Source organism: Geotrypetes seraphini, chromosome 19 (genome assembly GCF_902459505.1).
Source record: "Geotrypetes seraphini chromosome 19, aGeoSer1.1, whole genome shotgun sequence".
Taxonomy (NCBI): domain Eukaryota; kingdom Metazoa; phylum Chordata; class Amphibia; order Gymnophiona; family Dermophiidae; genus Geotrypetes; species Geotrypetes seraphini.
The window spans coordinates 3,876,138-3,894,262 of NC_047102.1; the positions used below are offsets into that span (position 1 = coordinate 3,876,138).

General features: G+C 40.5%; 1 protein-coding gene across 5 annotated transcripts in view; it reads right to left on the minus strand.

Annotated features, from left to right (window-relative positions):
* NELL1 (neural EGFL like 1) overlaps positions 1–18,125 on the minus strand; it is a 291,095-nt gene that overhangs the window by 55,928 nt on the left and 217,042 nt on the right. For all 5 annotated transcript variants that reach the window (XM_033928928.1, XM_033928927.1, XM_033928925.1 and 2 more), the window contains one exon: positions 6,093–6,188. In XM_033928928.1, coding sequence (XP_033784819.1) covers positions 6,093–6,188 — 96 coding nt within the window. The remainder of the gene's footprint in view (positions 1–6,092; positions 6,189–18,125) is intronic.

Consider the following 18,125-nt stretch of genomic DNA (forward strand, 5'->3'; position numbering starts at 1 on the left):
TTCACTTCTGCAATTTGGTTTTCAGCTCCTAAACTAAATATGTGACACCGAGGCCCAGATTCACTAAAGATAGTGATTCTAATAGGAGTTTCTAATATTAAAACCTGGTGTTTTGGCTCTAGGGGGAACTTTTTATCTTCGTCATCCCTGCAAGTGTATAGTTCACTATAATTCCCAGAAATATGTTTTCTTTGAGCCAAACCAGCTAACGGCCTTTCTCTCCTTGTCCCGCCTGGAGAAGGGGTAAGAACGAGGGCTTCAATAAATTAGACGCCTGAATATCAGTTTACCATGTACAGCTTATCTTTAATGAAATAAGTTTCTTTTAGTTCTGTTCAATATACATCATGGATCATAATTGTGGACTTGAGAGATTATACAAAAAATTTTCATTTTCTATGTAAATTTATGAGGTTTATTTCTTTGTTCATTTGATGTAATCACTTTCTGTACAAGATTTCATCTTGAATTGTAAATTTGAAATTTATAAATAAATAAATAAAAAAAAAAAAAAGATAGTGATTCAGTCGCCGTTGGCCGATTCTCTGTCCGGATTTTGAAACAGCGATTGATTCACTATCTTGTCTGCATACAAACGATTTGCACGGAGGAAAATAACAACGAAACACTGTGGATAAGTAAAACTATCCTATAAGTGGCCATTACCCTTGTCTGGCATCTCAAAAGACCATCCAACGTAGAGTGACTTATAGAATTAATCCACTAGTAGAAGGAATGAAATTGTTGCGTCATGTATGTTGTAGCATTTACAATGGTTTTGTGTAGTTCAGCCTGTTCAATAGTGTACATATTTAAATGTTAACACCCAATCTACAGAGGGTATTACCACTACGACTATTTATCACTTCTGTAGTGTTGAAAGGCATACGCAGCGCTGTACATTTTGACATTTAGTAGATGGTCCCTGCTTGGAAGAGCTTACAGTGTAACTTGGACAGACAGAAATGACATATAGGGTTGAGGGTGGAGAACCCAAGGTGAGAGGAGTTAGGAGTCAAAAGCACTCCCAAAGAGATGGGCTTTTAACTGGGCCTTGAACACTGCCAGAGATGGAGGCTGTAGTAGGGATTAGGGCAGCTTGTTCCAGGCATATTGCACAGCAAGATAGGGTACCGGGGGGGGGTGGGGGCGGAGCTTAAATTTTAGGCTTTAGCAAGTGCTGACTAAACAGCATCTGGAACAGATCATACGACTCTATTAGCATGCACAAGCCTCATTCGAATCCATTTGTTCATTTTTTTTTTACCATAGCATTCTCATTTTTAGTATATTCAAAACCATCCGAATAAGAATACTAAACTTTATTGCATTGGTTCTATTGACCGATTTGAAGGGTACAGACATTGGATCATTTATTCATAAACCCAATCAGAGCTTTGGTGTTACAATGGAAGCAGTCCATAGTCTGATGGTGTTAATGGAGCTCCTTAAAAGGCAGCCCTGGGCAAAGGGCATGTCAGGAACCCAACAGTTGTTCGCAGTGCATGTACAACTGGATCATGCATGGCATAGTGAAGCTGGATGTCTTCCAAGGACAAAAAAAAAGGTGTTTTTCTCCTGACTACGTATTACAGCACTGGGAACAAACTGTGCGATTACCATCACTTGCTGGGCTATTCCAAGGTATATTCAACCCTTTGCAAATAAAGAAAAGTGTCCCATTTTACTGGGTTTAGAGTAAGGAAAATCCTTTTCAACTAAACAAAGGAAGGAAGGGGAAAAAAAAAACGATGCAAAGATCATTAAAAGAAGGCAAACTGCGCCCTTTCAGACAAGCTCTCTGCCCCCCCACGAGAGGAAACGCGAGAAGAATGGTTGTTTGAATATTCAGATCTCAGCACACATTATTTGAAACACAGGATGCTAATAACAGCTATTAATGACTTAATGATAGCTGGTATGTTTCATATTCCTTTGACTACACAAGAAGAAATTAATTACCTCTCTCCCCCTCTCCTTCCCTAAAGCGCTCTCCATATTAACATAGTTTAAAAGCCATCATCTTTTTATCATCAGCTTTGCCACCATCCTGCACTTTTTGCAACGCTGCCAATGTCTTTCTGATCAGTGATTTTGATTTCATTGCCTTTATTTCCATGTTTAACTATTACACCTGGTATATCATCTATTCCAGTGATTCCCAACCCTGTGCTGGAGGAACACCAGGCCAATCGGGTTTTCAGGCTAGCCCTAATGAATATGCATGAGAGAGATTTGCATATGATGGAAGTGATAGGCATGCAAATTTGCTTCATGCATATTCATTAGGGCTAGCCTGAAAACCCAATTGGCCTGGTGTTCCTCCAGGACAGGGTTGGGAACCACTGATCTATTCTAAATAAAAATCGGCAAATAATTAACAACAAAAGTATGATAAACACAAGAATTTAATGAAGGGTACAAATCTGCTACCTTTCGTAAAATTATCTCAATGTTTCTTTAAAAAAAAAAAAAAAAAGCTGGCTTCTAACAACGGCAACAGCTGCAGAAGGATGCACGGATAGATCTTTCCACCTTAAAGGCACTTAGCACAGTTCCCTTCATATAAAAAAGAAAAATCCAACGTAAATGATTGCTTCTCATGAGCAGAAAGGGCCATAAATGGTGTCGTAAGTCAGGCAGCAATAGGACACCTAACTTGAGGCCCCTTTTATCAATTTGCGCTAGAGGTTTTTATTGTGAGCCAGCGTAGTAAACGCTCCAATGCTCATATGAGCATCGGAGCACTTACCTTGCCAGCCTGCGCTAGAAACCTCTTTGCCCATAACTTGAAGGCCCTCTGTACTGATATTTTCTTGTACGTCACTCCTTGGCCACCTGAGAGAAAGCATTCTTTGCAGTTAAAGATGGCTGGATATCACGTTGTCAAAGTTTATTGTTTATTGAAGCTTCTATATCGCTACTAATGACTGGTTGGTCAATTCTGAGTGGTTTACATGAGCTTCTGTAATGGTATTACAATACAGAGTTAGTGTTTTCTGAAATAGTTTTCAATACAGACATTTATACCATAGGAAATCATCCTAGGTATATGTTTATATTTAATAGTGCCGTACAGCGAAAGATTAGAGAAACTGGGCCTCTTCTCCCTTGAAAAGAGGAGCTTGAGAGGGGACATGATCGAAACATTCAAGATACTGAAGGGAATGACTTAGTCGATCAAGACAGGCTGTTCACCCTCTCTAAGGAAGGGAGAACGAGAGGGCACTCTCTAAAGTTGAAAGGGGATAGATTCTGTACGAACGTAAGGAAGTTCTTCTTCTCCCAGAGAGTGGTAGAAAACTGGAATGCTCTCCCAGAGTCTGTCGTAGGGGAAAACACCCTCCAGGGATTCAAGACAAAGTTGAACAAGTTCCTGCTCAACTGGAAAGTACGCAGGTGAGGCTGGGCTCATTTAGAGCACTGGTCTTTGACCTAGGGGCCGCTGCGTGAGCGAACTGCTGGGCACGATGGACCACTGGTTTGACCCAGCAGTGTCAATTCTTATGTTCTTATAGTAGTATATTTGGCAATCAAATATTGTAAGTTATGATTTATTTGTAATTTTTATAAATATTTTAAATTATTTTACATCCTGATGCAGGCTGAGACCAAAACACAGTCATATTGGGTTTATATGTTTGCTGCATGATTTTATGTACAATAAATTATTACTTTTTTCCCCCGTACTTTGTATACTTGGCATTATCTTGTCTGGGCTCTTGTGGTTCTAGCCCCCTCTGTGTTTTTGCCATCATTTTTGAAACCGACATTAGGTTCCAGATAAAACAAAGCCTTCTGTAGCCACTATTGCTCCTAAATTGCTTTATAAAGGATTCCATGAGCGGTTTCTGAGAGAAATGATGCCTTAAAAAAAACGGTTGAGATCATGAAAGCCTTGAGCAGGAAAATTAAGACTGAGGTTTTAACAGAAGACTCAAGGGCCCTGATTCTGCAAAACGCAGCTAAAATTAAGTTAGGCATCCATTGTGGAATCGCACTCAGCGGAGTTCAGCACTGTTTAGGCCTGGATTTGCCACCATGAGAACTGGGCTTGATGGACCATTGGCCTTACCCAAAATGCTATTCTTATGTTCTTATTTTCTAACACAACTGATAGTTTCCTATAAATATTTTATGCTATGTTTTTCATGTTATGTGTACCAGAGGCCTATCACATTAATTGGGGGCAGATTGATTGTATTTGTAGTTTCTCAGGTCCATTCCCTTTTCACATCCTGTGACTGTGTGGAGAGACTAACCTTTCCCATCCTTCATGGTAAACTTTATTCTTCATTTATAAGCCTGTGTTTCTCTTTATCAGTGGCACTTAAATTTCACGGTTGTTAAGTATTATACCAAGGCTTTTCTATGCATAGATAATAAAATGCAGTCAGACCTTGGAGAGAAGAAAATTTGTTCTTAACTACAGAAGGCCTATTTATTAAAGGTGTGATAAGGTTTTGCAAAAACGTGTCCATTAACTGCCGGGGAAAGGCAACTGTGCAGTTAATGCAGAGAAATAGCCACTATTCACATTAATGGCAAAGCAGATAGCACAGACTTATTTAACTGCGTTGTGTATTCTACAGTGTTAGTAGTTAACATGGGTGCAACCTCTGGAACATCTGCAAAGTGCAGTGGCTGTGGTTCCCACTCTAGTGGTCAATGTGACAACTCGTGTGCGTTAACAGTTAACTTGATGTGGTGTTGTCAACACACACTGAAAGCCGTAAAAGCACCTTGCACGGCTCGTAAAATGGGCTCCTACGTACAGCAGCTACAGGACTGCAAATGAAGAACTGACAGCACATTCCAGCGGATGGACCTTTAAAAGAAAACCTCGGCAAAGCTACCGTATAGAATGAAAGCAAATCTCAGCTAAAAGACATCTTGCTCACTCTTCACGCGATGCAGTGGACATCATCTGGGCTTGTTATCATGCATCTTCTTAATTTAAATTTATGTTGGGGAGGGAAGGTGGTGATTTGGAGCATTTACTTAGTTACAAGGAACAATGGTGGATTTTTCATTTGAACACAGTTCAACCTACTGGTTTTAAATGTTGACGTTAAATCGATGTCTGCAATTTGAATTTGAAATTGCTTTTGAGGTTCCGAGTGGCAGGTGGATGTCATGTGATCTTTTGCCCTGCAATTTAAGAGTTCCTGCTGTCATCTCAGTGTATGGGAGGGGGGGGGGGAGCAAGAAGAGAGCGTATGCTGAAGGTAGAATTTGGTGCGGGAACTATGAAGATTTATTTGAAATGATTCTTACAAGTGTGTTAAAAAATTGTTATGGGTGTATATGGGCTAGTGACTCTCTAGCATTACCTACAAGATAAGTTTTTGAATATATTCTTAAGTTTTGATTTTTCAATTTATTACTGATATTGTGAAGATATGTCAAGAATATGCACAAAAGCTTTTTGGACGCATGAGGAGGTGACAGTTGGCCATTAGTTGTTGGCGGTAACAGTTTGCCAGCAACGGCCACTTCTGAGAAGTTCAATTAAAAGCTTTATACAGTGTTATGGGGGGGGGACTGTTTGGAATTTCTTAGTAATTATGGCATCTGACTATTTATAACATTTAACATCAGAATTACAGAATAATTATTTAAACTTTGGTGTTTTTGCATCAGTAACATCACCAAATAGCTTATAAATTCTAGTTTTTTCTTTCACAACTGCCCAGACAATTTCAGAGAGCCTAGTACATTACATTACATTAGTGATTTCTATTCTGCCTGTGCCTTGCGGTTCTAAGCGGATTACAATTAGAAGAGATCTGGACATTACCGAGAGAATTACATAAGAAGGATTCAAGTAAATTACATGTTATGGTAGAGAATTACAAATTAGAAGATATCTGGATTTTTCCGATAGAATTACATAGCAAGATTCAAGTAATTACAGGATACAGTGGAGAATAACAATATTCAGAAAGCCTAACTAGATGCCCTCCCCCTTCCAAGAATTAATTCTTCAGTGCCACACTTTACCCACAGTCTACTGAGCTAGAGGCAATGCATTCATTTCAACCAGCCGTTAAGCATTGCCATAGAAAGTCAAAATTTTAGAATGACTTTACCTTTCTCACAGTGACTTCCTGTAAATCCAGGAGGGCAGGCACATGTGTTTGGTGCCACACAACTTCCGCCATATCGGCATCCTTCTTCACAAAATGCTGTTGAAAGAAATATACATTAAAATAGTATAACATTCGCCTCGATTCTTGAGATGCGAAAGGGGCCCATGCACAAAGATACAGGAAGAATTGGCCTTAGCGAGCAGGAAAGTCCCATGTTAAGACTTGCTAAGCCCAGATTCTAATGCTTTTTAGTAACATGGCCCCAGAGTTAGCTGACTGGTCCCTTTCCAAACTTCTATGAATAGAATAGTTATGGTGGATAGACAGTATCAACTTGAGAATTAATTTTTCCCAACACTCTTTATTTATTTCAATTTATATCATGTTCTCCCAGAAAGCTCAGGATGGGATACAAGATAACATACATAGTTGCAAACCAATGGTAGAGGAACATAGCATCAACACACAGGAGGAGACACGGTTCTTTTACAGGGGAGTAGAGCAATAGAGGCATGACAATTAAGTGGTGTACAATTGAACGATCGTCATATTAGGAAACACGCCTGTCTCATGTTCATGTCCATGTTAATAGTGATGGTGGCACTGTGTAACATAACATCCAGTTATAATTTGAAATAACTACTGGTTCTTTCCCAAAATGATGACTGTGTCAAGTTTGCTAAAGTACTGAAAGAATCAAAAAGGTATCGGAAGGAGTGATGCTTCTAGGATCACAAGTAAGAAGGAAACGGTGCTCCAATCTGAAATGGCGGTAAAGAACAGAATCTAAATTATACAATAGTTCCACCAGTTTGCTCTGCTTACAATGAAGCATGGGACATTCTTATTTAACAGTGTCATGAGGGGGAGTGGAATGCTCTTCCAGAGTCTTGTCATAGGGGAAAATAATAATAATAATAACAACAGTTTATATACCGCAGTACCGTGAAGTTCTATGCGGTTTACAAAAGATTAAGCAAAGGTTACAAATTGATTGACTTTAAGAGGGGTGGAAGAAAGAAAATTAATAGGACAGGAAATCCATTGTTGAGGAGAAAGAAACCTCTTTGCCCATAACTTGAAGGCCCTCTGTACTGATATTTTCTTGTACGTCACTCCTTGGCCACCTGAGAGAAAGCATTCTTTGCAGTTAAAGATGGCTGGATATCATGTTGTCAAAGTTTATTGTTTATTGAAGCTTCTATATCGCTACTAATGACTGGTGGGTCAATTCTGAGTGGTTTACATGAGCTTCTGTAATGGTGTTACAATACAAAGTTAGTGTTTTCTGAAATAGTTTTCAATATAGACATTTATACCATAGGCAATTATCCTAGGTATATGTTTATATTTAATAGTGCCGTACAGCGAGAGATTAGAGAAACTGGGCCTCTTCTCCCTTGAAAAGAGAACCTTGAGAGGGGACATGATTGAAACATTCAAGATACTGAAGGGAATGACTTAGTAGATCAAGACAGGTTGTTCACCCTCTCTAAGGAAAGGAGAACGAGAGGGCACTCTCTAAAGTTGAAAGGGGATAGATTCCGTACGAACGTAAGGAAGTTCTTCTTCTCCCAGAGAGTGGTAGAAAACTGGAACGCTCTCCCAGGGTCTGTCGTAGGGGAAAACACCCTCCAGGGATTCAAGACAAAGTTAGACAAGTTCCTGCTGAACTGGAATGTACTCAGGTAGGGCTAGTCTCAGGGCGTTGGTCTTTGACCAGAGGGCCGCCGCGTGATCGGATTGCTGGGCATGATGGACCACTGGTCTGACCCAGCAGCGGCGATTCTTAAGCTCTTATGTTCTATTTTCCAGTCTATGGAAATTTCAAAGGATGTGATTATTGCAAAGGAGCAACTAATATAAGAAATTTAAGAAAAGTCTGCCTTACTACTAGTCCAAACCACCTGGATCAGAAGTATTCCAAACAGCATTTCTAACTGCTTTAAGAGAAGCATGGCAACAAACCCCTAGGAATGCAGAGAGGTGAAAGCGTACTCCAGGCAGGCCCAGGGTAATTTTTTTGCCTGCTAAATCAGAGTTACTTAGCATCAGACCTAATCCAGTCGCCACATGAGCATGGAAGACCGGCTTAACCTTGGCATTACTTATTCTTTTCTGCAAACTATAAATATTTTCTTCTGTTTTAATGTCGAGGACGTTGATCCGCAGCACAGGTATGTGAGACAGAGGAGACAAAATCAAATAGGATGTTGTTTTTTTTTTCCCTTTGCTGCAGAAAATTATAATCATAATGATGCGTCCAAGCCAAGAATTCAGGCTTCACAGATGGCTTATCTTTTTATTAACATTTCAAAGTAATGATGACTTCACCAGCATTATGGAAGAAGAAGAAAAAAAAAAAAAAGGTTCAGCACACCACTGCAGTTATCTGTCCTTAAGGAGGTGTCAGCTCAGAACAAGTGAGTCTGGTACTATAGCAAAGGCAGGCTCGGATTTTTCTCACTGCATTTCGGTACAGTTTTCACTCGAGGCTTCAGCGGTGCGGCGCTGTTACAGCAGCCAGACCTTGAGAAGCAATTGGTATTTCAACTGGTAATTTAAACAAGCAAAATCACAAACCTCCTTGTCCTTTGACCTGGCTTGTATTCCATTCCTGGGGACGTAGATTCATATTTAAAATTTCTAAAAGCTCCAATTACTACTCATTCATTCTTGCTGTACGGAAACGCTGAGAATTAGGGCATGGCTATGCATTTCCTAAGCAGAGCTCCCTACCACCATCATGGCGATGCTTTCAAAGCACGGACGAGGCGTGATCAATGTATAAATGGACTCGGGGGAAGCAAACAATTTCAAATAGACTGAAAATATAAGGTAACAGGGGGAGAAGAGAGGGGGAGGGGGGGAAAGAGAAGTCAATGGGGCCAAGAAACTACCAAGTAAACATCATGAAAAGGCTGCCTGAGAACTGATGATTTAAGTCGATCTTCAGTTATATCTACGTATTTATTTATTTCTAAAATTTCTGGACCACTTATACCCAAGCGGTCAACAGTAAAACATTCATAATAGTTCAAGGCAGCACACGTGGATAACAGCATCAATTGCAGTACAATAACCAAAGGACTTTACAAGTTATCAGTCTTCGCTAAATTATATCGTGACAATCACAGTTCAAGATACCTTAACTAGCTCTACAAGAAGAATTTAGAAAAAAGGCCTCGACATATAGTTTGGTTTTTAACATTTGCCTGAACTTTAGCCGGTCAGAACAGGGAGATAATGCCACAGTTTTACTCCCGCTACGGACATCATTGCTGTTCTAGATTTAACATACCAGACAGTATTCTCCTTCATGTCCTCAATCTTTAGCCAGTCTTTCTGAACCCTTATTCTGACTTTTTCAAAACTTTGAAAAACAGTGGGGTCCATTTAGCCGTTTTAAAACACGCTAAACGCTAACGCAAACATAGACTATAATAGACGCATTAGTGCACAGGTGTCGAAGTCGGTCCTCGAGGTCCGCAATCCAGTCGGGTTTTCAGAATTTCCCCAATGAATATGCATTGAAAGCAGTGCGTGCACATAGATCTCATGCATATTCATTGGGGAAATCTTGAAAACCCGACTGGATTGCGGCCCTCGAGGACCGACTTCGACACCCCTGCATTAGTGTATAGCATGCGCCCCTTAGTAAAAGGTCCCCAGTGTTCTTTTTAACGTGCCTGCAGGTCTATCTATCAAAGGAGCTGTCCAGACCATGGTGCTGAATTGCAGTGACTCCATTTTTTTCTATGGCCCTTTCACTAGAATTTATGCTGTGCTGAGACTCACAATGGTGAGTGAAAGAGTGAATGTGCGGTATTAATACCTGTAAGAGGGTCTGCCTCAGAATTAGAGAGTTGCGCGGGGACAGAAATCCCACCCATCCCCGCCAGGATCCTCTCCATCCCCACCCATCTCCGCCAGGATCCTCTCTGTCCCCACCCATCCCCGCAAGGAATTATCTCCATCCCCGCCCGTCCCCATAAAAAGCAGCAATTACTTCTGACAGGATCATCAATTCCACAGTTTCTTTTGTGTTTGCGCTGCTGTTTCCTTGTGGAATCTCTTTGGTGGAACCCTTTTTTTGTTTTCTGTTCAGGTAATTCACTTATAAACCCCCTCTTTTACTAAGGCTGACGTGTCCATTATATTTTATGGACGAACCCTGCTTCCAAAGCCTTCCATCCCCATGGCTAGAGGGGGGGGGGTCTCCGTGGGAGTCCCACGGGATCCCCGTGGGAACCGCGGGATTCTCGCGATTCCCGTTCAGACCTGTACTCAGAATCACAAAATTCCAGATTTATCAAGCAGCTAAAATAATTAGTAAATAAAAGTCTGCAATATGTTTTTTTTATTTTTAATTTATATAAGCCATTTATCAAAAATGGTAGCCATCAATGGACCAAAGAAAAAATGCCACTGCCAACTCCAGACTCCATCCCTTCTTTCTTGTGGCGCTGTATGCCTGGAACAGGTTTGCCTGAATCAATACGTCGTGCTCCATCCCTGGCAGTGTTCAAATCCAAGCTAAAGGCACACTTTTTTAAAACTGCTTTTAACTCTTAACTCCCCCTCACTGCTGTCAGATACCTAGACCCACTATAACCTCCCCAACCCTGAAATGTCCTGTCTAAATTAGATTGTAAGCTCTGTCTATTGTATGTTAAAATGTACAGCACTGTGTACGCCTTTTAGCACTATAGAAATAATAAATAGAAGTAGTAGTAATCTAGATTATCTGGGTTGAAAAACAGAATTTAAATCCATTTGTTCAAAATGACATTAGTATTTTATAAAAGGCTTGGTGAACACGGAGCCTTTTATATCATACATATAGCACTTCTAAAAAAATACACATATTTGGTATAATATAGAGTATGAGAAGTCATTTTTTGACATAAAGACAAATAAACATTAAAATACACTCCACACATTCGAGTAACTTGTTTTTCCTGTAATAGGCCTTTTCTCCAGTTTTTTTTTTTTTTTTTTTTTTTTGTAATTTTATGAAGCATCACTTTGAAGAGAGGTGGGGCCGTGTAGGTAGCACTGCTTAAAATGTGATTTGGCTACTCACATATGTAAGAGGCAGATTGAGTAAACCCTGCATGCCTGAAGAGAACTGATGAAGAAGCCAAGCTTTGAAATGCAAGCTTTCAACAGAAGAAATGGGGTTAATGTGAAACTTTGAGAAGATGTAAATGCTGACAGGGTCATTTTATGATACTCGAGGCCCCCCCTCTTACCTTAGTTTTAGAAAACTTCTCAAAAAACGCACCTCTTCCGCGAACAGGGCTTTTAATCCCTCTTACCCCCTGCTTCCCCCCTTTCCCACTCTCCCCCCGTTCCTTCTGCTCCCCCCTCTCCCCACTTGGTCTCTCTCTCGTTATCGCTTACCTTCCAACCCTACCTTCTGTCTTTCCGTTACCTCTGCTAAATCTCAGTTCAAGAGTTCCCCACGCCCCCCTCTTCATTGCCTGTAATTTTGTTAAAATTTTGTAAATCCGTGTGTCACCGCGGATCTTAATTAATGGATGTGAACCGCCTAGAACTTTTTGGGTATGGCGGTATACAAGAATAAAATTATTATTATTATTATTATTACTTTCCGAGGTATGTGTACACTGCTGTTCAAAAATATTGTATACACATGTACTTGGATCAGCTCAGCTGTCATCTATCCCTAGAATTACAATTTCACGCTTATCCTGATCCTGATTTACATTTCACTGTAGATAGTTTCATAGTCAGGTTAGCGCAGGGCAGTCTAGAATGCCCATATCCTCTGGCACAACCTGCAGCAGACCTGTATTCTTTGCCCAGATGATGCCTGGGCATCCCAAAGCCACATGAAGGGAAGGCAGATGGGCAAAAGAAAGGGTTCTCAAAGTGACAGAAAAGAAGCTATATCCCCAGGGGAAGGTAAACAGAGCAACACCTGAGCCCATAGAGGTGAACAGCAAAGCCAGACTCACAGCTGAAACTGATGAGAAAAAAGGTAAACCTTTTTAGGAAGTGTCCCATTGCCCCCTTGAAAGGGAACTTAAATGTAAGCCTAATGCTTTCAGGAGGGATGACTTAGGAGAGAGCACCAGCCTTCCTGAGCAGACGGACAAGGCGATGATTGAAGCTTCTGAAAATGCCATGTAGTCCTCACCAGGGGAAGCCCTTCCCGAGGGAATTGCTATGGAGTATGAGAATAGCATCTAGAATGGGAAAGAAGGGAGGAATTCCCATGGAAGTTTGTTTGGCCATGTTTAAAGGTGAAGTGTTTTACTTTGCTGCTCTGTGAAAGAGGTGCTGCTTTGCTTCAGCCAGTGCCTCAAGGAGGGGTGAGGGGTTAGAGTTGCTGAAACGATTCAGTATGGGCTGGTGGGAATTTTAAGCTTTGGGTTACAATTCTATGCCCTTCTGCCCTGACCTGGGGGTATTGTAACAATCTGTAACATTCTGGCAGGAGATGAGGCTAAAGGAAGGAAAAGTGAGACCATTCCAGCCAGTTGGAAATGGTGCAGCGTACAGAAACAGAAAGCTACCGAGTGCCTTTTGATGTGCAACCTGATGTACTGTTTTGAACTGTGAAATGCTAAACCCCGGAGAAAACCTACATGACTGAGCAGTGATGTGCTGGGAGGGCAGGGAAAGGAACTGTTTGAACCTTTGTCAAGGACCATTCTGACAAAATTTTTGGGCGTTTCCTGACTGAATTAAACTGGGGAGGTCCATTGGGAGAATTACCCCAAGCCAGTCCAGCTGTCTTGAAGTTTGCCTGACCACTGGCAGCACAATAGTTAAAATGAAACCCAAATCTTTTTTTTTTTTTCACACATCTACATAAAATCTACAAATCAGGAGAAAATCAGTACATGAAAACTAAAAATTAGCAATTAAGAAAGTCAGAAGGGCTAGTTTACTAAACCACAGTAAAATTTTCTATTTCCTGCACCCTAAGTGCAAAATCTGCATGATAAATGCAGAGATCATGACAAGCATTTGTGCATTTACCACACAGCATAGACACTTAACTGCATGGGTTCATGTCACATGCAGAGTTAGCATGAGTGCACTAGAGCTTCCTGCTGATATTTATGAATATATGATATATATGTAATCTAAGCCCCAGAACTGCTCATTAACTCAAAAAAGGACATGCTGCCTCGTTCCCTCTGATCAGCATCTCCATGGATATTCACCCTATGATTGTCTACCCCAGACTGTCCCCTCCATCAAGCCCCACTAACATATGCCCCCCCCACCTCATAATCAAGGCATATCCCAAAATGTGTCCATCCCATCAAATTAGCCCCCTCCAGAGTCATCTCATGAAAGAAGCCTTCTCTCTAAGATCAGAAGTAGAGAATGACATGGGGACAAATTTTTCCCCATCCCTGCAGGAACTCATTTTCCCATCCCGTCCCCTCGAGTTCTTTTCCTGTCCCTGCCCCATTCCTGCAAGCTCCGTCCTCTTCTGCACAAGCCTCGTACACTCTAAAATCCTAAGTAGCAACATTCTAGAGCTCAGATTGTGATGTCATAATGCTTCTTTTCACCAATGCCTAAGCTCCGTCCTCATCTGCACAAGCCTCAAACGCTTTAAAATCCTAAGTAGCAACATTCTAGAGCTGAGATTGTGATGTCATAATGCCTCATTCCACCAATGCCTAAGCTCCGTCCTCATCTGCACAAGCCTCAAACGCTTTAAAATCCTAAGTAGCAACATTCTAGAGCTTGGACTGTGATGTCATAATGCCTCATTCCACCAATGCCTAAGCTCCGTCCTCATCTGCACAAGCCTCAAACCCTTTAAAATCCTAAGTAGCAACATTCTAGAGCTCAGATTGTGATGTCATAATGCCTCATTCCACCAATGCCTAAGCTCCGTCCTCATCTGCACAAGCCTCAAACCCTTTAAAATCCTAAGTAGCAACATTCTAGAGCTCAGATTGTGATGTCATAATGCTTCTTTTCACCAATGCTTAAGCTCCGTCCTCATCTGCACAAGCCTCAAACACTTTAAATCATAAGTGTTCGAGGCTTGTGCGGTTAAGGCAGAGCTTACAGGAATGGGGACAGGGACAGTGATTAAACTCGCAGAGACGAGATGGGGAAATTGAGTTCCTGCAGGGATGGAGACAAATTTGTCCCCATGTCATTCTCTAATTAGATGTTCAAGGGTGTTACACTCAGAAACAGTAGGTACCTTGCTGCCCTCACAGAGCTTACAATCTAACCTTGTAACTGCCCAAGATCATAAGAAGCAGCATCAAAATTTGAACCCTGGCTTCCTTGGTTGTCAACCTGCTACTTTTTAACTGCTCACTATCTACTTCTTCTCTTTGAAATTAATTTCAAAAGATTGTCTCATCACAAAAGCCTGTGCTCTGATGTATCAATCATATCACGCTGCAGGAAAGCTTCATTAGCACTTACATTTTATGACCTGTCAAACCTTAGGCATAATTACCAGCGCAGGGTTTTAGAAGCATTTGTAAGCTTTAGGAAAGGCTTCCATACATGGACATTGGATTAGATTTATTAAATTACGCCACCACATAAGCAAATGCCAAACACCATAAACACATATTAGTAGTAAATAGATCCTATTGCATAAAATGGGACTTTCAGTAATTTAAACAGGCAGGGAAAGGCAACTCTGGTCTTTGTAATTCTGGTCCCCTTATCTCAAGAAAGATATAGTGGCACTAGAAAAGGTTGAAAGAAGGAATAAAGGAAATGGAACTCCTCTCATATGAGGAAAGACTAAAACCGTTAGGGCTCTGCAGCTTGGAAAAGAGACGGCTATGGGGAGATACGATTGAAGGCTACAAAATCCTGAGTGGAGTAGAATGGGTACAAGTGGATCGATTTTTCACTCTGTCAAAAATTACAGAGACTAGGGGACACTCAAAGTTACAGGGAAATTATTTTAAAACCAATAGGAAGGAATATTTTTCTACTCAGGGAATAATTAAGCTTCCCGATTGCATCTGCTATCTACAGCATAGTGGTAATACCCAATGTTCCTTCTCTTTTTAAATAGTACTGTGCTTCATTAATTTAAGGTTGTACAACACCTATTTTCAACAGCAAACTAAGCTGCCATGGCACAGAAGTATGTGCCAACAGCACTGCCGCTGGCCAAGAAAAATGCGTTCTTCCCGCCTTTCTTTTTCCATCAATAAAGCCTGATTTCTCATTTCCCTACATGCACCTCTTCCTAAGCTAGTAAGCAAAGAATATAAAGACAATTATCTCATGCTCAAGTCACCTTTCAAGCAATGAAAGAGTAAATGAAATATATAACTATATGGGTAAAAAAACACAAGCAGAATTACTCTGATTGCATCAACAGGGGGAGACATAACATTCTTCCAATTGAGGTCCTTAACTAGAGATTGGAAAACGATATTTAAAATAGGAAGAACATGCAAAATACATAAAAATAAAAAACAATTTTTTTCCAAAAAGTAGGTAGAGAAGATATACAGTGCAAACCTTCCTTTCAGCATACGGCTTGTTTTAGTGTTCTCACAGAGAACATAATGTCTCGATTGTGAAAATATATGAACTTAAATAAAACAAAATGAAACTGTAAAAACATATAATAGAGTGCTTTGGAACATTCTCTGCTGAGGTTTTTATATTTTCTTAAAGCTATTATTCCTTTCTCATTTCTTGCTGCTGGATCTCCATTCAAATAACCACACTACGGAATCTAGACCAACATTCTCCAAAGCCTGTCATTCTGTGTTTTATGGTGGTGCTACTTATCCACCGCTAACATGGCAGAGATGGTAAGAATTAAAATCTAAATTATATTGAATTGTCAGATCTCGCCAAGTACCAGCTCATGTTGTACATATTTAAAATATCTCATGCATATTTGCATGAGATTATCCAGCTAATAGATCCACTTTGCTTGCTGTGGTTTCTTGAAGCAAGTCGCTGAACGTTGAATGAACAAAGAACAGATGCCTTAGCTGTTTAATGATTTAGGGTCCAGCTTCTCAAGGAGCCAAGCATTGTCTCATGTTGAAGAGGCATTTGCCAAACCCATATTAGTATGTCCTATACTACCCTCGCAGCAATTGAAGCAAAACGGTTTATAATCTAACCAAATCATGAAAAGAACCCCAACACTTGGGACAGGAAAGAGAAAAAGAACGCATCAAGGACATAGATTAAGTTTGCATGAAGGTCTTGGGGGTCAAGAGCGACTAGAAGCTGGAAAAATACAGATGCAGACACCTGGTTCATTATGCACCCCAGAGGTATCTAAACTGGGAAGACATGACCAAAAAGATACATCTTCAATGCAGCCTTAAAGTTTCATAATAAAGCTTTGTCATGAAGAGAAGAGGGTTGCGTGTTCCAAAGAGTTGACCCTAAGTAGAAAAAAAAAAATGCTATGGCATGAAAAACAAATAGAAGAGACAGTTGAAGTACACTGGACAATCAGAGGCGATGACACTAGAGAATGACATAGTGGCAGAATTTGTCACCGTCTCTGACCCCATGGATAACTGTGGGAAACCATCCCCATGTCATTCTTTAAGGAGAGAGGGAAGAATCAGAGTATGAATGGACAAAACCACTGACCCTCATGCCTTGCATTGAAGAATGCTAGTGTAGAAGGACTGAGGTTGATAAAGACATTAAAGAATGATTCAGGATAGTTTTTCATGGTTATGTGTGGGGACAGAGTCAGAGACAAATTCTGTCACCATGTCATAAAGGGTAATCAAAGAAGACCCTAAAATCCAGACAGGAAAAATCTGTTTCCTACAAAAACACTGAAGCCCTACTGCTAGTTGCTTATGGAATTTAACAAAACATAGGTGTGGAGAAAAAAGATCTAAGATTTTCCACCTTAATTCCTAAAACATTTGAGGCGTGAGGAATATGCCATTATAGGACAAATTTTTTTGAGTTGAAGTAGAAAATCTAAGGTCTTTCTTTTTCACTTCTGTGTTTTGCTAAATTCAGTAAGCAGCTATCAGTGGAATATCGGTGTTTTTGTAGAAAACAGAATTTGTGGTTTGGATTGTCAGATCTATACTGTTTTTTTGATATTTATCTTAGAAATAAAATAGACAAATAATATGAAATACCAGAATACAAGGTTCCATGTATCAGAATCATGATCTTGAATCAAAACCTGAAGTAAACAGGGTGTCATTGTTCTTGGTTGAGCGGTGGGGTAACATGGTCAGACCTGTATACATGATAGCAGATATTCTGAATGGACTGAGGGCATTTAATAAGGAATGTACCCTTGTAAGTGGCATTACAGTAGTCTAGGAGCTAAGGAGAGCAAATAGTGGGCTGGGACAGCCAACCAGTGACCCAAGATGCAACTTTCTTGATTGGGTTTAGGAAAAGACAATTCTCAAGTAAGAACATAAGAATTGCCACTGCTGGGTCAGACCAGTGGTCCATCATGCCCAGCAGTCCACTCATGCGGCGGCCCCCAGGTCAAAGACCAGTGCTCGAAATGGAGTCCACCTCACCTGCGTATGTTCCAGTTTAGCAGGAACTTGTCCAACTTTGTCTTGAATCCCTGGATGGTGTTTTCTCCTATAACAGACTCCAGAAGAGCATTCCAGTTTTCTACCACTCTCTGGGTAAAGAAGAACTTCCTTACGTTTATAGAATAAGGGCCGTCAACGGAGCGCTAACTGCACCATTTGAAGACCCTGCTACGCCTACGTAGATTTATATCCTGTAACTCAGAAAAACTGCACAAATCAAAGCAACTCATAAAGTGAAATAAAACATGAGTCACAATCGGAAACAAACATCCATTTGTATTCACTGTTCCTAACTGAACTGCATGGCATGGTCCATTAACTGTGTCTTATTAAAACTCCTGAGTGTGGGATATTATCCACTCCTTCAAAACATGCCACATAAAAAGACAGCAGCAAAGCCTTGGATAGTTGTTAATTGCTTGTTATCGGTGCCAATTAAGCTTTTTAAATAATTAAGTTAGGTACCTAGGTCAGTTAGGTATGCCAATCTGGG